Source organism: Diorhabda sublineata, chromosome 5 (genome assembly GCF_026230105.1).
Source record: "Diorhabda sublineata isolate icDioSubl1.1 chromosome 5, icDioSubl1.1, whole genome shotgun sequence".
In the NCBI taxonomy this organism is placed as follows: Eukaryota; Metazoa; Arthropoda; class Insecta; order Coleoptera; family Chrysomelidae; genus Diorhabda; species Diorhabda sublineata.
Window position 1 is genome coordinate 34,532,416 of NC_079478.1, and position 21,470 is coordinate 34,553,885.

At 30.4% G+C, this 21,470-nt stretch overlaps 2 protein-coding genes and 2 non-coding genes across 6 annotated transcripts; 3 read left to right on the forward strand and 1 right to left on the reverse strand.

Annotated features, from left to right (window-relative positions):
• The first annotated feature begins 3,115 nt into the window (after positions 1-3,115).
• Positions 3,116-3,189, forward strand: Trnai-aau (transfer RNA isoleucine (anticodon AAU)). The gene has a single exon. It is a non-coding gene; the product is annotated as a tRNA-Ile (tRNA).
• Positions 3,190-3,645: 456 nt separating this feature from the next.
• Trnae-uuc (transfer RNA glutamic acid (anticodon UUC)) lies at positions 3,646-3,717 on the forward strand. The gene has a single exon. It is a non-coding gene; the product is annotated as a tRNA-Glu (tRNA).
• Positions 3,718-4,178: 461 nt separating this feature from the next.
• Positions 4,179-13,877, reverse strand: LOC130443723 (transmembrane protein 170A). Of its 3 annotated transcripts, none has more exons than XM_056778482.1 (3): positions 13,739-13,877; positions 13,085-13,297; positions 4,179-12,741 (listed from the first exon to the last, which is right to left on the reverse strand). In XM_056778482.1, exons 2-3 carry the CDS (start codon positions 13,217-13,219, stop codon positions 12,496-12,498), a joined length of 381 nt encoding a protein of 126 aa, XP_056634460.1. In that variant the 5' UTR covers positions 13,220-13,297; positions 13,739-13,877; the 3' UTR covers positions 4,179-12,495. The 3 variants fall into 3 exon arrangements, with proteins under 3 accessions (XP_056634460.1, XP_056634463.1, XP_056634461.1); XM_056778485.1 differs by having other exon boundaries at positions 13,085-13,294; positions 13,739-13,855; XM_056778483.1 differs by lacking the exon at positions 13,739-13,877 and adding an exon at positions 13,382-13,501 and having other exon boundaries at positions 13,085-13,294.
• On the forward strand, positions 13,450-20,676 carry LOC130443722 (DNA replication factor Cdt1). The gene is made up of 4 exons (XM_056778481.1): positions 13,450-14,963; positions 17,908-18,286; positions 18,343-18,784; positions 20,157-20,676. Exons 1-4 carry the CDS (start codon positions 14,293-14,295, stop codon positions 20,546-20,548), a joined length of 1,884 nt encoding a protein of 627 aa, XP_056634459.1. The 5' UTR covers positions 13,450-14,292; the 3' UTR covers positions 20,549-20,676.
• The last annotated feature ends 794 nt before the right edge of the window (positions 20,677-21,470 follow it).

The following is a 21,470-nucleotide window of genomic DNA, read 5'->3' on the forward strand; positions in this document are numbered from 1 at the left end:
TTTTATATTCGTTCTAATCGTTGTTTAATTAGTTTTAAATCTTTCTGTGCTATATTTTTTGCATTATCGATAAATATATAGAGCTGTGGTAATTGTTTCCCAAAATTTGTGTGATTTTGTACTAAGACACACTTTTTGGTCCTTCGAGCTGGAAATAGTTGAAACTTAGTATATATAGATTTATCACCACTAAAGGATTTTTTTCTAATGTTCTTTTTTTATCAGACGGGCATAAATAATCGTCCCAGTTGATAGTTAACTGGTTTTTTATTATTCCAATATTGGATTTTCTTCTTTATGAATCATAAATATATAAAATTGTGTTTGAATATTCCAGAGATTTTTTACAAAAACACATTTTTTGGTCCTTCGAGTCGGATAAAATTCAAAATTGGGTATAAATTAATTTATCACCACTTAGTTTCATAAAGGATTCTTTTCGAATGTTCTTTTTTATCAAACGGGAATTTATAATCTTTTCAATTGATGTTTAACTAGTTCTATATCCTTACATAATGGATTTTCTTCTTTATGAATCATAAATATACCAAATTGGGTTTGTATATTCCAAATATTTAGTGCAGAGACATTTTTTGGTCCTTCGAGCCGGATATAGTTGAAAATTGGGTATAAATTGATTTATTACCACTAAATTTCATAAAGGATTCTTTTCAAGTGTGGTTTTTTATCAAACGGGATCTCATAATCGTTCCAATTGATGTTTAACTGGTTCTATATTATTCCATATTAGATTTGTTTCAATATAAATCAAATATACAAAATTGTGTTTGATTATTCCAAAGATTTTGTACCAAAAGATATTTTTTGGTCCTTCGAGCCGGATATAGTTAAAAATTGGGTATAAATTGATTTATCACCACTAAATTTCATAAAGGATTCTTTCTTTGTTCTCTTGTTCTTTTTTATCATATAGACTTTTATAATCGTCCCAGTTAATGTTAAACTTGTTTTATATCGTTCCATGTTAGATTTTTCATTATAAATAATAAATATATAAATATGTGACTATTTCTTTAGTGATTTATTACAAAGAAACGTTTTTTCAGTCCGTCGAGCCGGATATACCCCTGCAAATTAACAAATAAATCAATCCACATTGTAAAATTTAAGCTTTAACGCAATTAAATTTTCTTTTGAAGCATAACTTTCGATCAAATTTACTTTCCGGTCAATTTAATAAACGTTCAATCTTAGAAACTTTTCAATATAGATGATAAAAATGTAAAAAGATCATTTTTATTGGTCAAGTTTTAGAAATTATCATGTTATTTGATCTTTGTCCTCGACACCATCCTCACCAATTCCCATATTTTACATAATCGATCGCTTATTTGCACTTTTTTCGAAATTTGTCGAATATTTTTTCAAAATTTCTCATTTTGTTCACTTATATCCATAAAGGGTTGAAATGAACATAATTATATCACTATTTGACCATTTTCCATAGGTGTTACAGCTTTGAAACCATGTCGATAGGAATATCTGTGAAAAATTTTTAGAGGGGGAACAAATATAGATCGAGTTAATTGTAGACATATGCGGTGATTACAGAGAAATTCTGATTTTCACCGTTGCGACTATTGAAATTTTAGTTATAGAAATTATTAGACGCAATGACGCAAGTGTCATAAAATTCCATACTAGAAGCACCAATATTTATATGAAAAACCTATTGGAAATATATACAATATACAATGTACATTGAATCTCTGAATAATTATAAGCGAATTCTTACAAACCGTTGTTTTAATTATTTTTTTTTTTTTTTCACCGAAACCGATTTATACCGATGAGAAATATTTTTGACCTCACCCGGTACGCCCAAGAACGAGAAGTTAAAAACTGGTTTGTTGAATCCTTGATGTAAAATATAACCTTAACGGGCTGGTTTGAAATGAAACTCTGTAGATGCGGCAAATATGCTTTTATTAATTAAAATACTCATAAAATGACTTATTTGCGGCCTCTGATGATTATAACCTGCTCTCTAATCGTTTATGAGGCAACAACACACCTCCAGTTCCTGAAGATGATAACTATGTTGCCGAAACGTGCGTTAGACAACACTCAGTATCTGAAGATGATAACTCTCGTTATCAAAACGTGTGTTACACTCTTTTTCTTATTTTTGGAACCAAACTAAAAAATTAAAAACAAGAAAAATTTGCTCTGATACCTTTCAATCCTGTTTATACAAAAGGATAGAAAGGAATATTTAACAGAGGGTATATAATATGTAACCAGCTGTGATGATTGTGACGGGAAGTATATTGGGCAGACTAATAGATCCGTTATTGTCCGGTTTAAAGAGCACATAGCTCATTTATAATATGGACGGACTGGAAAATCGAGTAATTGCTGATTAAGCTGGGAGTTTTAATTACGACAAAAGTATTAATATTGTAAAATTTGAAAGCATTGATGTAAGTTTAGCTTAAATAGGAATAAAAGGACAATTCCTTACAGCCCACTCTATAGTTTAGTAGCCAAGGAATGAATGTGAAGATTGCCGTCAAGGAGGTTTCCGCGGGAGAAGGTTTATTGGTGGGAAAATTTATTATAAAACAGGTAAGTCAAGTTAATAGGTTCCAGTTTATCTTAAGTCTCTGAAGACGATAACTTGGTTATTAGTCACACAGTGTAATTGTGAGTGTAGCTGTAGTTGTAGTGTAAACAGTGTGTTCAGTATGAATATCACCAACTTATATAACTTCTGTTCACAAAACGTGTGTTTGGCAACAAATTATTGAGATTTAAATTCAGTCTCTGAAGATGAGAAATTTCGTTATCAAAACGTGTGTTTAGACAACAAATTATTGACCTTCAAATTTAGTGTCAAACGTATGACAGGAACTTTGAATTCAGTCTCTGAAGATGATAACTTTCGGTACCAAAACGTGTGGGTAGACAACTTATCGTCGAGCTAGATTTAAAAAAACTAGAGGCAATAAAAGGAACTTTTTTGTTGAGTATAGTGAATTTTATGTTCTTCTATTAATTTTCCGTTACAATGAATTATTTTCTATAAACTTTTTTTTAATGTAAATATTATTACTTCTTCTTTTATATCAATTTAAGACGAGCTAAAACATATGGCCCATTAGCTCAGTTGGTTAGAGCGTCGTGCTAATAACGCGAAGGTCGCGGGTTCGATCCCCCCATGGGCCAATTATTTTTTTCAACGAACACACTTATTTTTTTCAACAAATAAAATCAGAATTGATGATATTATTAAAAAAATGTTTAATGATGTATGTATATGTACGTCTTTAGTCGACTAATTTATAATACAGGGGCTTTCATAATGATTCCTATTCTTTTCCAGATCAATCTTAAAGCAATGTTTCTATCCCCTTTTTATAAATGAAATACAAAAAGAATAGAAATACATCAATTGGAATTGGCTTTTGGAAAATTGAACTTTTATTATTAAGAAAGTAAATTGAAAATTATCTCTGGTTGTCTTTGGTCCTAACAGATGTTTTTCCACTATCCTTTTGTTGTTGGAGAATAGAAGGAGTAGTAGTACTTGTAATTTTTTAACCAAAATTCTCGCCTATTAATAAATTTAAAAAAAATAATACATTTTACTTGCTATGGATGATGTAACAACATTTGTATATATCCGATATGGTCTAGTGGCTAGGATACCTGGCTTTCACCCAGGAGGCTCGGGTTCGATTCCCGGTATCGGAATCTTTTTTTTTAATTTAATGAAATCTCAAAAATTGTTTTTTTACAAAACAATATTGAAATTATGAAATTTTTATAACAAATTTCAGCCATTTTCGAAGAAAGAAAGAGTTGCATCCATCCGTGGATTTATACGGGGGTTGATGCTTAGAGGGACGGGCTTTCTCACGCGCGTGAGTGTGTTTGGTTAACTCACACGCGCAATTCTGTATCTCATGTTTTTTCTATATAATACACTCTTCGTTTTTCATCTCTATACGACTTTATTATTTTAAAATTTCCATTTCCAATTAATGATGATTTGGACAGGCAAACTTGAAACCGTATACCTTCTCCGGTAAACCGTAGCGTGTGTGCCTTGCATTAGACACTAAAATATTTATTACCGGCAGAAATGATCGAAATTAAAAAGGGGTCAGCATCTGTTTTTGACCTTGGACGTAAAATTAAAGACATCATAAATATTTACTATTTATTTTTAGATTTTAAAGTAAAAATACAATATTGACTTAGGCGTGACAATTTTTTACTTAACCTAAACATTTGGATTTATGTACAGTGCGCGATATATACAAAATAATAAGTCTAACTAGTGGCTTACTTACATAGTTGATCACTTTCATAGTATATATGTATAAATAATAAAAAAATCTATAGGTAAAATCTATACATTATTTCACGTAGAACAAACTTCAACTGTAAAATTTGAAACAAATATTTGCAGTAAAAATGTCAATTGCAAAATCACGAATCGAATCAAATGGAAAAATTTCATTGTAAATTATCTGTTTCGAAACTCACAAATTATTATACCGAACTAAATAAAAAGTAGTCAAGATTAAATGTATTTCCAATTCTAACACTCTTTTATTAACTTCACCTTTATGTATACATCTATCTACGAGGGCAGTCCGATAAGTCATCACCATCCAGGTAGCTACTCAGTTTTTTATGAACCAAATACGGGTGACCCAAAAACGACTCCCACGGAGAATAACGTGACAAAGGGCACGTTTTTTGCAAATCGCCAATTGAAGGTGCGCGAGCTAGTAGACATTTTATATGATCATGTGGATAAAAACTCCACGAAAGTTGTGAAATGAGAGAGCTATCGATAAGAACTCATTCGGGAAAAGTGCAACCACGATACCGCTCCAGAACAGTGCTTGACATTATTTAAACGCAATCAGAAGGAATTTCTGCTTTGTTTCGTGACAGTAGTCGAAATATAGTGAATGAACAGTCAAAACAAGCAGAAATGGTCACCTTTTTCTGGAAGGTTTCATTTACTATTTGACCAATGCCAATTAAACGCCGAACTTCAGAAAAAACTCTTCAACCAGGATAACACACCAGCTCACATCAGTCAAATTGGACTACGAACTACTACTCTATCGACTGTATTATCTAGTTTGGGTCCCACGCGATTCTTTTTGTTTACAAACTTGAAAAAAGTTACTCACCGGACAGACATTTGGATCGAATAAAAAAGTTGTCGCCGCCTCAGAAGTTCACTTTGCAGAATTCGAAAAAACGCTTTTTTAGGCGAGTGAAAGAAGTTGCTAGATTTGGTGTAACGTAGTTTTAGCTTCCAATGCTACCAGCTTCAACCTATTCGCTTGATCCATCACCCTAAGACTCTTTTCTCGTCACATTCAAACGAATGTGGTGATGAAAGTTCCAATCGAAAGATTTCCGGAATTGTTAAAACGATGGGGAACATGACTTGAGACGAAAAACAATTACTTTAAAGAGTTATTGATGAATAATTTTAGTTTTGTTTGTTTACTTAAAGAGTAGTAGGACAGATATTCCTCTCATTTTTAATTCAACTTTAATACATCAATTTACAACCGAGCGTTACATTTCAACTGCAATACCGTTTCAAATTATTCAGCTGTGGTTTGATCTAATTGTTATACATTCCCATTAGCACCATCACATTTACCAGTAAAATATTCTAATTTTTAATTCAGTAGTTGTTTTGAAACGTTGTGCAACTTTTGGGGGAAACTGTCATTCTCATAAATTTAGTATAAATGTATTGGTCGTTGCTAAAACTCAAATAGACTATAAGAAATTTTATTTATACACATTATATCAATTGTAGCCGATAAAAAAACAATTCTTATTATTCATTTTTGAATTATTTCCAGGTTTTTTAAACTAATCACTGAGAAAACTGGTTGAATAATGTGTTGTGATCCCCAATTCATTATAAAATCATACTTAAAGCCATCTATAACTTCTAGGGATACTTTATTTCAAATGAAATCATCTTCATGAGAAAGCACTGCCATATCTGTGGAGGATACTGCTACTTCACCATCCCCCAATCAATAAATTCCCAGAAAAGTTCAATTAAAGACAATCAATTGAGCAATCTTGATCCCCAAAGGCTATAGATTCTTTAGAAACATGGTCTTGTATGAATTGGAGGAATTAAACCCCATGCTGCCACGTAGACTGTTATAGAAACTGGCTACCATATTGAACAGTGTCTATACAGTCTACTATAGTGTATTCACAGATAAAGTCGATGAAGATGTTATGCTTGTTTCACTGAATTCTCTTTCTACACCAGAGCAAGCTGATAAGATGACGATCAGATGTAAAAAAGCAACACTCAGTATATATAACTAGAAAAACTTCGTATTTGATCATTAAAAATTCATTATTCAACACCGAGAAAACAAAAATGTAGATTACGGAGCACCAATTCATCGAAATGTGACTATCTGTTAATAACCATGTTTTTATAGGTAGTAGATCACTTTTTGAATTTATTTTTCTCTTATTGAACTCTAAAATGTTTTCAGTAGTGTCTCAATACAAAAATGTGTCAAAAAAACAATTTAGTCTACTCATAAAAATTAATTTCAATAATCATTTTCATCTTTTATGTCTTTATTTACTTTATATTGATAATAGGACTTAAAAGAGTTAATAAAAAGTTCATTGTTCAACACTGAGACAACAAAAATATAGACTACGCAGTCCCAATTCATCGAAATGTGACTATTTGTTAATAACCATGTTTGTAGTGGTGTTCAATCACTTTTTGAATTTATTTTTCTCTTATTGAACTCTAAAATGTTTTCAGTAGTGTCTCAATACAAAAATGTGTCAAAAAAACAATTTAGTCTACTCATAAAAATTAATTTCAATAATCATTTTCATCTTTTATGTCTTTATTTACTTTATATTGATAATAGGACTTAAAAGAGTTAATAAAAAGTTCATTGTTCAACACTGAGACAACAAAAATATAGACTACGCAGTCCCAATTCATCGAAATGTGACTATTTGTTAATAACCATGTTTGTAGTGGTGTTCAATCACTTTTTGAATTTATTTTTCTCTTATTGAACTCTAAAATGCTTTCAGTAGTGTCTCAATACAAAAATGTGTCAAAAAAACAATTTAGTCTACTCATAAAAATTAATTTCAATAATCATTTTCATCTTTTATGTCTTTATTTACTTTATATTGATAATAGGACTTAAAAGAGTTAATAAAAAGTTCATTGTTCAACACTGAGAAAACAAAAATATAGACTACGCAGTCCCAATTCATCGAAATGTGACTATCTGTTAATAACCATGTTTGTATAGGTAGTAGATCACTTTTTGAATTTATTTTTCTCTTATTGAACTCTAAAATGCTTTCAGTAGTGTCTCAATACAAAAATGTGTCAAAAAAACAATTTAGTCTACTCATAAAAATTAATTTCAATAATCATTTTCATCTTTTATGTCTTTATTTACTTTATATTGATAATAGGACTTAAAAGGGTTAATAAAAAGTTTATTGTTCAACACCGAGAAAACAAAAATATAGACTACGGAGCACCAATTCATCGAAATGTGACTATCTGTTAATAACCATGTTTGTAGTGGTGTTAAATCACTTTTTGAATTTATTTTTCTCTTATTGAACTCTAAAATGCTTTCAGTAGTGTCTCAATACAAAAACATGTCAAAAAAACAATTTAGTCTACTCATAAAAATTAATTTCAATAATCATTTTCATCTTTTATGTCTTTATTTACTTTATATTGATAATAGGACTTAAAAGAGTTAATAAAAAGTTCATTGTTCAACACTGAGACAACAAAAATAGGGATTACAGAACCCCAATTCATCGAAATGTATCTATCTTTTAATATAAGCCAGTTTCTAGTAGTCCTTAATCTTTTTTTTTTAATTTTTTCTTCTTTTTTGAAAGCCCAAAACAACTTTTTCAACTTTCTCAAAAAAATAGTAACAAATATTGAAAACAATGTAAAGTATATTTTTAAAATTTGGAAAATGAACACGCATTTGGTAGGCACTAAAATAACTATACATTATACACAATACTTCATCCAATGAAAAAATATACTTTACACGAAATTTTTTTTATTTTTTTGAAAATTTAAATAGAAAATAATTGTTAGAATATGAAGAAATGTTTTTTTAGCATACAATCCAATTTTAAAAAAGGGGCTACAAACAATTCTCATATATTTTCACTAAAACGTGAAAATTACGTTTGTTGTCGATTATTACGTTTCCTTGATATTTCATTATTGCGAAAATATGAAAAAACCCTCAAAAATAATTTGTAATTAAAACAGAACAAGTACATTTAAACTAAGAACAAATGTTATGCACATAACCTCAACTATAGTAAAAAAACGTGCATCGAAATGTACACAATTATATAATTTATTTTATATTCGTGATTTTTTATTATAAATAATTTATTGAAACAACTACAAAAATTATAATATATTTGTACAGGTCAGCAAATTTTTGGTCTTCCTGAATTTAAAACTGATTTTATGTATACAAAATTATGTTCATAAAAAATTGCATATTGTACCAAATCTTCTCAAACAAATATGAAACATCCGGTTCCGTACGTGTTATACACTACACTTTTTCGACGACTGACTAGAAAAATATTCTTGTACAACTTTCTAGTTGATAGAGCACACAAATAGAAAATATCTAGTGTCTCTACGTGTTGTACATTATACTTTTCCGACGACGTACACGAAAAATATTATATTTAGCTCTATGAACAAGGGAACGATCAAATTTCTACTCTTGTTCGTAGGGCGATATGTTGGGTATGTTATATGAGTTTAGAGTGAATCAGTTCCAAATATCCAAGCACCAAAATATCTGCTGGCCTCTGTTATAACTTTTCATAAATATTACAAGTATATAATCTGACATCGGCGTCTACCCCCGGTTAGTTGGTACAGGAAAAAATCATTGAGATCGACTTTCGGTTAATTTCCACGAATTTTGTAGGAAAACTCACGAAGATGGCAAAATTCTAGTGCACTAGATCTGCTCTGATTCTCGTTGATTTTGGAATTGAGAAGAGAGGTCGAAAAATTATTTGAGACAGTTTTCGTTTCGTTTACGTGAATTTAGCAGGAAAACTCATGAAGATGACGTCCAAATTATGGTGAACTAGGTACCTGGGGGAGGCAGCTAATAAGCGAAAACATCATTGATAAACTAATTTCACAAATTTTATGAAACAAGTTCCGGGAAAACATCCAAATTCCAAATTAGTAGCTAATAAGCAAAAAAGTCACTGATATACTAATTTCATCTAGTTTGGGTGAAGTTTGTAAAACAAGTCCCAGGGGGATAACTAAATTCTGCAGCACCACATGCTTGGAGGGTGATCGGCCGTGGCAGAATCGATAACGGTAGAAAAACTCTCGAAGATGACGCCCAAAATTTGGTGCACCAGGTACCTGGAGGTGGTAGGTAATAAGCAGAAACCTCATTGATATAATTTTTTCTAGTTTTCACAAATTTTATAAAACAAGCCCCGGAAGGACATCCAAATTCTGCAGCCCCACATGATTGGAGGGTGACCGGTCATGGCAGAATCCAGAAGAACGGTAGAAAAAATCATCAAGATACGATTTTCGTTGTGTTAACCCAATTTTGAGGAAAACTCATGGAGATGACGTCCAAAATTTGGTGCTTCATGTACTCGAATGTAGTAAACCATTAGATTTTATAGGAAACCTCCCGAAAATAACGTCCACGTTCAAATTCTAGTAGATCATATACTTGAAGGGTATTCGTTATTGCCAGAATTATGTAGGAATACTTCTGTAGATAACGTCCACCAAGTACTAGAAGGAAGTCGGTCGATTCGAGAAGAACGGTCAACACATACTTGAGATACGATTTTAGGTACAGTCGGGTGAAGTTTGTAGACAGGATATAATGCCCGGTCTAGATTCCAGTGCACCAGGTGCCCGGGGGGAGGTCACCATGTTAAATCTGATATACTTTAGTGGCATTATTCACTCATTTTCTGCATTTTAAAGTCGGAAAAAATCGTTAAAAATTATATGTACTCAATAATATTATGAAAATGTATCAAATTTTTTCTTTGATAGTGGTAACTTTTACAAAAAATCTTTCAATAAATGAAGATTTGTATATCGAAAATCGTAAAAGATTCTCCAAATGATAATTCATTTCAATTTAAAAACAATTTTGAATAATCTTGAATTGAATACAGTGTGAATCATCAGCATGGTGGGACTAGTCATTATAAATTGTTAGACCAGGAGCTAGAGAACTAAAAGTACAAATATAATATTTCAGAATTTGATTATATGGAAAACTTTCTTATTATTAATTTTAGGAAAAAATATTATTTTTCATAAAACGTTTGAAATAATGTGAAACGGAAATTTCAGTTAACAGATATTAAAAATTTTTATTCGTATACGAGGTAATTCAAAAAATATGATTATGCTCAAGGGTGAAATACCTTTACATTTAACAATATCGAAAATTGGTAATTAAAAGAAGACTACGCTCAAATATGAATCATTTTTTATTTTGTTGTAATGGAAAAATTATTTTAAAGTAACAAAAATTAAATTTCAATTCAATTGTATATTTGAACGTAGTTTTTAGTTGTGATCAATTTTTTCCAAAAACAATTCTCGATATTGTTAAATACAAATGTATTGCCAGAAAATTAAATTTTTATTGATACACATTGTATATAACAAAAAAATTCTATATACGATAATTCTATTTTACATTTTAGAACATTCCGAACTTTCTATTTTCATATAGTTCCGATTCAGGGGGATATAATAATATAATTGATTATTTTATTGAAAGTAATTTTAGGTAAAAGTTAGACACTATAATTCGTTAACACCCTATATAAAAAAACGTATATCACAGTAAAAAACGACACTTTAGTATAAAGTATTTTTCAGGTAACGTATTAACAAAAAAATAATGAAATAAAATAAAAATAAACAAAATTAAAGGAAAACACAAAATTTAAATCCACAAAATGTTATCAAGTAATTTATGTTTCCATTATTTAGGTAGGCAGAAGATCTCATTGAAAAAATATTAAACTTCCCAATATCCTCATTCCAGTACAATCATAGAAAACCACATAACCAAGAAAAGCGACGAATTTTCAGGAAAATTTCCAGTGATGATGTCCTTAGAATATGATTTTTAGTTCGTTATTGTGAATTTTGTAAAAGAACTCTGGAGATGATGTCCAACGTCGAGTGCACCAGGTACCCGGTTAATGGTCTATGCCGATAGAATCGAGAATAGCGAATGAAAAAATCCCTGAGATACGATTTTTAGTCCGTTACCGCAAATTTTGGGACATAACTCCTGGAGATGATGTCCAAATTCTATTGCATCAGATAACTGGGGGAAGGTTGCCGTTGCCAGAATCTAGAAGCGCGGTCGAAAAGAATAATTGAGAGATGATTTTCAGTGGGATTGTGTTAATTTTGTAGAGTAACTCCCGGAGATTATGCCCAAATTATTAAGCTCCAGGTGTTTGAAAGTGATTGTTTATGACCAAAGACCCTTGTGATATGATTTTCGGTTCGTTTTGTGCAAATTTGGTGAGAAAACTGGCTGGAGATGACGTCCAAATTCAGGAGTAACAAGTACTCGGAGGTGGTAGCCAATGGCCAAAAAACCATTGAGATACGATTTTCAGTTGTGTGAATTTTGGGGTCAAACTCCCAGAGACGACATCCAAATTCTGGTGAATCGAGTATTTGGGGGTCTTTGCCAGAATCAAGAATAACTGTGGAATTATATACAATTTTCGTTTCTTTTTTCAGCTAATTTTGTAGCAAACCTCCTGGAGATGATGACCAAAAATTAAGAAAATGATATTAAGACAATGTGAACAGAAGTTCTACTTCACAAGGACATATATAGTGCTAAAACTAGAAACTAATTCTCCTGTTTTTCTGATGAATTTTGTATGACAATTCTTGAAGATGATGTCTAATTCTAGTGCATCAGAAATTCGAATAATGATTGCTAATATTAGGATTAGAAACAGCCTCCAAAAAAATCAATGACAAACGATTTTTAGTGCATTTGAACAAAATTTGAAAAAAAAACTCCCTAGAGATGATGTCCAAAAACAAAGATAAAAAACTTTATTCAATGGAATTTGGACAAAATTTCTACTTCACAAGGATATGTAGTGCTAAAACTAATCAACAAGGAAAATGATACATTTGAATCTAAATTTTTTGATATTTTCATTGCATAGTTAAATTAATTACTGTACCTTTAAACAAATAATGGATCTTCTTTTCTCACTTATATAAAATTTAATAAAAACCTCTTCAATTATACAATATACTGAATAAAACAAAAGTAGTTTTATTACGAAAAAGGTGCACAATGCTTCAGTTATTACCTATTAATCTTCCGGACTTCTTCTTATTAACCTAATGAATTATAGTGTTGCCAATATTCTTGTGAAACCCATGCACCCAGTTAAAAATGTCTGACCACAACCCCAAAATAGAGCGTAAAGTGGATTCATTGGTAAACTCGATGCTCTGTATACAAAAGCAATTGCCGCGCTACTTACTACGCCTGTTACAGCTGGCGTTATCACACCCATGACTAGTATTGCAATTGGAAAAAATTTACCGAACCTGTGTTTTCTAAGGGTTAGGAATGCTATTAATCCAGCTATCTACAACAAAAAATATAACATATTCAAGGTGATAGCATAAAACTGAAATTTCTTCAAACAATTTATGAAAAATAAGATTTGAACAATATCTACATCATAAATATAACAAAATTGATTATTAAAACCAAATTTATGAACTACAGAGATCACACAATAGCATTAATGAGTACAAATAATAAATTACTTTTTTATAAAATAAAAAAGTTTCATAAATATTGTAAAAAGTTCTAAATTTAATTGGAAATTATCTTATTGCAAAATTATTAATTTCAGAATCATTAACAATGAAAAAAATAAATAAAAGTATGGTATTAATATCAGTATTATGAAAAGTATCACTTACTGTATGAACAAATATAGATGAAAAAAATGCCCACAGGAAGACATGGTACCACATTTTTGTAAATGTATTGAGTGCATCTGCTTGTTGAAGCCAAAGCACCGTGCTAACTGAATCCAATTCAGAACTTTTGGACATTGTTTACTAATAAAATTTCATGTTACACTTTCAACTTTACAGTCTGAATCTTCCATCTTAAACTGTTTAAGTCTTCTACTAAAATTAATATATAAATATTTGTTTTTGTACCGACAATCTATTTCTGTATTTATAACTTTTATTGTTAATTATATACTCAACCTTGATATTAATTAAAGTCCAAAATACAAAATAAAATAAACTTCGTTTATTACACTTTCGTAAGTTTTAAATAAATTCTCGTAAATGTAAATTGTATATCGAAAATTAGGGTAAATAAAAATTTTTATCAGTTATTGAATGAGTAATTGCTCTAAATATTTTATCTATTTAAAAATTGATTTGACAGGCAACTCTTTCTGTAGATAGATAAAAATAAATTGATTTTAATTTTTTAGACTATTATCGTGTAAAGCTGATTAGGTTAATTTTGCATTTGTACAGAATTTTCAAATCTATCATTTTATCACAAAGATTAGAGATCACTTATATGTATGTAAGTTAATTTATAATTCTTACCTTTTAAAACATTTATTTGTGTCATGAATATTCATCACATATTGGTTGTCTGAAATTATATTTTTTAATTCAAAATATATTTTTATTGTTCAAAATAAAAATAAACACACTCTATGGAAATTCCTCACTGACATTTAAAGTTCAGGATAATAAGTTGACAGTAGCTTACTACCAACTGGAATTGATTTTAAAGAAAAGGAATCTATTTTTTTAATTAGTGAAATTTAGTTTATTCTCCTTCCGTTGGTACGACAGTTAACTAAAATAAAACAAATAATACCATTATTTAGAATTTTATAGTGTTATATATCATGAACAATCACATATATTCTTTAATTTTAAAATTATTAAATCATATTTGAAATATTATTGGGTATTTAAAAATCCCTTCTCGAAAAATGGACTAAAGTTATACTGACGTTATTGTCAGATAATTTATGGAGGGAAATCGAACTATTCCATCAACCGTCTTTTAGAGTTAGGTGTTGTTTACATTGTGCTTGGACCTTTAAATTTTTAAATTGTTGATATTTAATTACGTATATTTTAATAACATGGCTCAACCTTCAGTTGCATGTTTTTTTAATGCAAGAAAACGGTCAGCAGCCGAAGATATTAAAATAAATCGTGCAAAAAAAGTGTTATTACTGGACAATGAAGACTCCTGTGGTGAGTTGGCTGAAAATGATAAAATAAATGTAGTTAATGCAGAGAGTGTTATAAAAGATGTATTATGTCTTCAACAATCGAATGAATTACAAGAAAAGGAAAAAAATTATCAATCTAATAAAATTGTGAATAACAGAATTGCTAATAGAGTACAAAATAAAAAAGTTATTGCTGTAAGAAATAAAAACTTGAAATCGACTTGCAAACAACCAGATATTCAAAATTTTTTTAATAAAATGAAAAACGATTCAAACAAAGTAATTGAAACGACCGTAACCGCTATTAATGAAGAGAAATCTCACGTCACACCACCTAGAACTCCAACAAAAAATATAAACGCATTAGATAAAGTCGGAGAAAAACCAGAGGGGCCTTCATTGAAAGAAATTAAACGAAAATTGACAAGAAGCGCTCGCTTAGCTGAACTGAAAGCCTCAATATCCAGATTTCAAGAAAATTCTAATAAATTAAAAGATATTGAGAAAAAGACATCTCAGATTCCAGAGTCTCCCAAATTGAAGACTTTCAAAACAATTGAGTTGGAAGTAGAAAGCAGGTGAGTTTATTCTAATAGTAGCTAGATTTTTGACTTTACAGAACAATATTCAATAGTATATTGAAAAAAACAAAATATTTTCTATTATGGGCATATGTTCAAAAAAGGGCAAATATTTGTCCGGTATTTATCGATTTTTGTCTAAAAAATTATCTTTAACGCCTTCTTAAAGTTTTTCTGTCCTTTACTATTTGGAACTTATTTTTTTCATCAGTGAAATACTATTTTTACCTTTAAAGATATGAGGTGTGATAAAAAATATGTATTTACTTCATCTAGTAATTTCTGGCATAACAATAAAGAACAAGTACTAACTAGTTTTTTTGCTTTGTAAATTATTCGAATATGTTATAAAATCCAGTTTTATATCAAATTGAAAAAAAGTGCCAAATAAACTTACAAAATCTGTCTATGGTGTCTAACTCATAAAGACAGTTCACCACTGGAATTAGCAATTTAAAAGTGAATTTTGTCAGTCAAGGATAAGGAATAGTCGGGATGTCCTTGGACCTCAAAAACAGATAAAAATTTGTAAAAACTAGACAAACCCTTTTGTTTAAACAATGATTGATGTACTGAAGCGTTTGCAAAATTATATGCGAAGAAAAGACCTAAAAAATAGTCCAACAATTATTTTCTCTTCATCACAAATAAGCAATATGCCACAAATTGCTTTTGGATCGTGGTTTTGGGCTGGTAAAAGTTCTCTTTCTCTTTTAATTACAGGGGGAGTCCACCCTTTATTTGAAAAAATCGAAAAATTAATGTTTTTTTAGGTTAGGTTAGGATCCCTTTCTTCATGCTTTGTTGTTGTTAATAAAAGTTATAATACAATTAAATAATACGATTTTTATTTTTGAATAATACAAAAAAAGGGTTGAAATTTTGGTTTTTAAACTTAAATCTCATTTTTGTTTCAACAATAGAAAAAAATTATTGAAAATGGTAGTTTTTCGGATATCTATCAGTTGGGCAATACAAGAAAACATATCGACGCAAAATGGCGGCCGTGGGGTAAACAATTGATTTTCTTGTATGTACCCATGTTAGCTATTCTTGGGTTTTCAGTTAATCTGCAAGTAAGATTTCCACTGATACGTTCATAAGTGATAACCTAGTGGTTGCTGAAAGGTACAAGGGCAAACTTTAGGTCACGTTTCCGGGAGGAAATCTGACACTTCTGGTAGCAACTCTTTAAGAAGCGATTTTGCAAAATCACTCGAAATAATAAGGTTTAAATAACTTCACCATCAACATCGAAACTTACGGCAAAAGCTTGTATTTACCCCCACGGCGGCCATTTTTAAATGGACATCTGCCAAATTTCGAGAAACTTACACAAAAATGAATTTTTAGAAATTTCTAATATTTAAAAATTTTTTGAATTATGATTTTCAATTGTTTTTTTTTTCTTAAATAGTTCATTTTCGTATTTTCTCTCCGAAAATAACGAGAATGTTTTAAAAAAATTTTAAGTACGGTTTTCATAAACAAATCGGGGAATTAATGGTTTTTGGATATTTTACTGTACAAAAAGGTTTTGGTATCCAAACTTAGGTCTCATTTTTATCTCAAATACGCCGAAAACGAAATACATGAAAATAGTATATTTTCAACGCTTGTTGTACACTATATTTTTCTGACAACCACAAAAAAAGGCAGTCTCTTTCCATGACCTAATAATAATGAAACTTGTATTTTCGTATTTAAATTTAATAACTATCCAAAATAATAAATGATATTAGAAATAATCAACATCATCATTATTATAATGACTTTTTGAACGTTTGAAAGTTTCATTCCATTGATGATTAGATGTATTTTTCGTCTGTGAATTATTTTCCAATTTTTAATTTATTTTGTTATTAAGATATTATTGTAACCACAATAGGAAACAAATTTCTGTCAAGTCTGCATTTAAAAAATATGTCACATTGAAGTAGTTCAAGGTTGTCTATTCCAAAATGTTTATTTTCAATCAAGTAGGTATTTATTCAAACCAAACAATTGCCTCCAAGAAGTTTGTTGTTTTGTGTTGACTCAGAAGGTGATTTGAAGAAAGATAAATAGTTTATTCCATTTATTAATAATTAAATGAATTACAAATATATCTGTTTATTTATATATTTGAACAAGGAATGTTTCTAAAAATTCTTTTCTATTGTAGGTTATTTTATGAGGCACTTGTTGCATATAGGGAATCTTTGCAACCAAAATATATTTCAAATAATCGCAAAAAATGGTTTAATTGAAAAAATATTTGAATGTTTACTGGGTTACAGCAGGAAAAATTCTCAAAATTATCTTTCTAATTTTAAAATCTATTATTTTTAATTAATTTTGAACTACGAGGATGGTTTAATAAGTACCTGGCCTAATAAAGAACACACGAAAATTTTGAAAACAAATATATTTATGTTCAACATAATTTACTTTTAGCTCCATACACTTTTCCCAGCGATGCTCAATAAGTTCGATACCCTTTTTATATTAAGAATAGTTAACGTCATTAATTGCCTACATCACCTCTTAATTGTTGGAGAATATTTGACCACCGAGCTATTTTCGAAAGTTTGGGAACAGAAAATAATCCAAGGGGGCTAAATCTGGCAAATAGGGTGCATGAAGTAGCATATCAAACTTTAATCCATTAATTTTGGCCATTGTAATAACAGATGTGTCATGAAACAACACTTCTTAGCCAAATGTGCCTGTTTTCGCTTAATTTCTTCGATTAATTATTGCAATAAGTTCACCAAATCCTCGCCGTCGAATACGTTCACTATTGATGGTTGCCAATGAAATATTAAACAACGTGGTGTCCTCAAACTTGAAACATATGCTGTATAGGTCAGCCCAGGGACCATCCTCGTATTATATTTTAAAGTGATTATCTCAGTTATGTATTTACGAAAACTATAAATATATTATCGTTGATTTACAGCCCCCAGAAAGTATTCTCCCCCGAAAAGCAGTACCTGAGTCCTAAAAAAGACCTTGGCGCTCGACGGAATCTATTCAACCTACAGAGCCCCACCAAAAATGCCGTTTCTCTTTGGACAGAAAGTTACGCCAAACAAATATTGGAAGATACTTCAAAACCATCACTTACACTGCCCTACAAATATAGGTATATAGCGGAGATGTTCCGTTCTATAGACGTAGTGTGTCAAATTATGTTCAACAGAAAGGAAACAATCACATTTAGGAAATTGAAACCCGCCGTCGAAGAAATGATGAAGAGAAATTTGTTGGAAAAACATTTGGCGCAAATCAAAGAAGTTTATCCCGGAGCTTTCAAAATTTCGCAGGAAAAGTTGAAGGTAAACAACGTTTTTTAGTCCAATGACCGTTTAAAAATTTATTTTTTCTATTAAAGGTCTTTGGAACCGGAATGAAAACGGAACAATGGGAGCTACTAGTAGTACCCAATATTGGAAACGTCGATCACATGACATCCGAAATCCTCCTACAAAGAAGACGTACCCTATTCAATATTTTAATCAATAAAGTTAAACATTACCACGAAGAATTCTTACTGTCTTTGGTACCACCGATGGTTGTGAATAAAAACAACATTTCCAGATGGCATCCCGCTTTTGATATAGAGAAAGTACCAGATATCGAATGTAGTCCATTGCCTCAACCTCCGGTCGAAGATAAACTTTCAACTGGAAAAGACGTATTGGACAAAGCTATGCAAATGTTTAATTGCAATAGTAGGATGGAACAAGCTTTGAAAAAATTAAAGGAAATGAAAAATGCGCAGACTAATACGGAAGAAAAGAAGGAGGAAGTACTACCAGCTTCAGTATTGAAAGGTAAATTTTTTCATGTTTAAAAATGTTTCTTCTTTTATTTGCAGTGTCAAAGTATTGGGATTTTAGTTTTCATTCTCCTTGTATCTATTTTTTCCGCTCTTTGCTACTTAATTCGTCTGCTGTATTGTTTCTCCATTTCTTCCTCTTTCCTGTGCAACTTTCTGCAACTGGGATCTTCATTTCTTCATTTTTTTTATTTCTTTTTGCTTCTGTCATAGAAAATTATTACCAGGTATTCAAATGTGGTCACTCTATCCTCTATTCTTTCATCTAAATCTCTCCATGTACCCTTTTGATTTACTACCATTCCTTTGAATTTCTTGATGTTTACTTTCATTCTGATGTCTCCTATTGTCTTTATTATCCATATATCTACTTTTCCTTCCATTTTCTTAAATGTATCTGGTGTTGCCAATTTATTGTTCTTTTCTTTTTATTGTCTTTGTCATCCCATTAATGACAAGTATTGAGTATTGAGTCAAATGCAGTTTTCAAATCGATGAAAATGCATCCCTCTATCCTATTTTCCTTTTTCCATTTTCTACATGCACTTTGCTCCTCTTTTATTTCCTCATCAGTGTATTTCCTTATCTATGTCTCTATGATTCTTCTATATCTTTTTAAGACACCTGAAGATAAGTATATGTTAAAAGGAATATCTTTAATAGCATCCCATTCCTGTTTACCCCAAATATTTCTTCCATGTTGTCACCTCCACTCGCTTTTCCTATTTTGATTATCCTTATTGCTTTATCCACTTCCTCCTTTGTGATTTCCTCTCTTTTGACCTTCTATCTTCTTATAATTCCTCTTCATTTTCCAATTGGTCTTTTCATGACACATTTCTGTCTCTGTGACTGAATTTTTCTTCAAAATATGTATTCTTTATTTATTTTTATATTATTTCTTTTATCTCCTGTTCTTTATTTTTCTTCCTCCCATCGGTTCGGTTTTTTTCCAAAAAATTCTTCTCCAAATTGTTGTTATGTTCTTTCTTTTCTTTTTTAATTTCTTTCTTAACTTTGTTTCTTATGTATGCCTCTTTATTTTCTTTACTTTTATTTTAAATATAATATAAATAAATTATTTTGCTGCATAATCATTTTTTTATTTCTTTTATCCTTCTTTGAATAACTTCCATGTTTCTTTTAACTTTATCTCTTGTTCTAGTTAACTGAATTTTCTATCTGTTGCTTTTCAGTATTTCCTTATATTCTTTTTTGTTTACAACTTATGTTTCGAAATACACCACTCAAAATAAAAAAAAAATGGCAATAGAACAATTTCCAAAATATACGAGGGTTATTTTAATTTTAACAAAATGACTTAAAGAGATGTCGAAAGGAAGTGAGTTTATTTGTGTTACTTTCAGGTATACCTAAAGCCCTATTGGAAAAGGTACGACAAAAACAGGCAGCGAAGGCGTTACTATCTATGACAAGATCAGAAGATAAAGAAAAAGAATTAAAAACGTATTCGCGTCTACCTGAATTGGCTCGTTTAACCCGAAACGTTTTCGTATCTGAAAAAAAGAGCGTTTTGCCATTAGATGTCGTTGTTGATAAATTGGGTAATTGTTATAGATCACATCTGACCAAAGTCGAAATGGAGGAGCATCTTAGAATTATTTCTAAAGAGTTTCCGTCTTGGTTGGTGTTCCACGTCGTTAGGAACGCGGTTTATTTGAAGATATCCAAAAGTGATGATTTAAGTTTGATCATACAGAAACTGGAAGATTTAGTTAAGCAAAAAAGTGAAATTTAATATAAAATTTTCGATAACTCGACTGATATTTTTGAGTGTATTTTATTTATTATTAAAATAATTGGGTTTTTTCATTTCATTTTGGTAAGTACAAAATACTTGTACTGTAAAATAAATAATAGAATGAATAATTTGTGTTTGTACTTACAATTTACCCCTTTACTATACAAGGTGGTCGATTTATTCGACAAACCCTCCTTATATCTCTTATTAAAACATACACCAAATTGTAATTGTTTTTCAAATGAAACACCCCATATTTGAAACTTTATACGTAATTATAAACAAACTATTACAGCGCCTTGTATTATTTAAAAGCTAGCAATGACCCCCATAACAACAATTAAAGGGGCTAGATGAAATAAACTTCTGGAAGGACATCAAGGAGATAAGGAATGAGAGAGGAGTCTTTTGGAGAAGAACTTTGACTGCTATTACTGACAAAAAGAACTAACGAGCCTTTTACCAACCCCTACAACAACATTAAAAGGGGACAGATGAAGTAAACTACCATAAACTACTTCGAGGATATCAAAAAGACAGTGAATAAAAGATAAATCTCATGCAGAAGAAGTTTGTGAGTGATGGTGACAGCAACAATTAGAAAGACCCTTTACCAACCCCTATAACGACAATAAAAGGGACCAGTTGTAGTAAACTACCATAAACTACTTGGAGGATATCAAGGAGACAAGGAATGAGAAAGGTTTATTTTTGAAAACAATCTTGACTGGTATTGCCGACAAAAATAACTAACGAGTCTCTTGGAGAGCCTCTTCGAAGTGCTACTGACAGAAATAAAAGAAGAACTCTAATAAAACCATAGTAGAAGAGGACAAATAAAGGAAATTACTATACAATATCGGCAGGATAAAATCATGGAGGTTGTGAATGGAAGAGGATTCTCTTGGGAAAGAGTCTC

Bases quoted from the DNA above. Each gene is read 5' to 3' on its own strand.
- LOC130443722 (XM_056778481.1), top strand. From the start codon at position 14,293: ATGGCTCAACCTTCAGTTGCATGTTTTTTTAATGCAAGAAAACGGTCA. The intron at 18,287-18,342 runs GTAAACAACGTT...TTTCTATTAAAG, and splicing joins TTTCGCAGGAAAAGTTGAAG to GTCTTTGGAACCGGAATGAA. The intron at 18,785-20,156 runs GTAAATTTTTTC...TGTTACTTTCAG, and splicing joins ACCAGCTTCAGTATTGAAAG to GTATACCTAAAGCCCTATTG.
- LOC130443723 (XM_056778482.1), bottom strand. From the start codon at position 13,219: ATGTCCAAAAGTTCTGAATTGGATTCAGTTAGCACGGTGCTTTGGCTT. The intron at 12,742-13,084 runs GTAAGTGATACT...TTTTTGTTGTAG, and splicing joins CATCTATATTTGTTCATACA to ATAGCTGGATTAATAGCATT.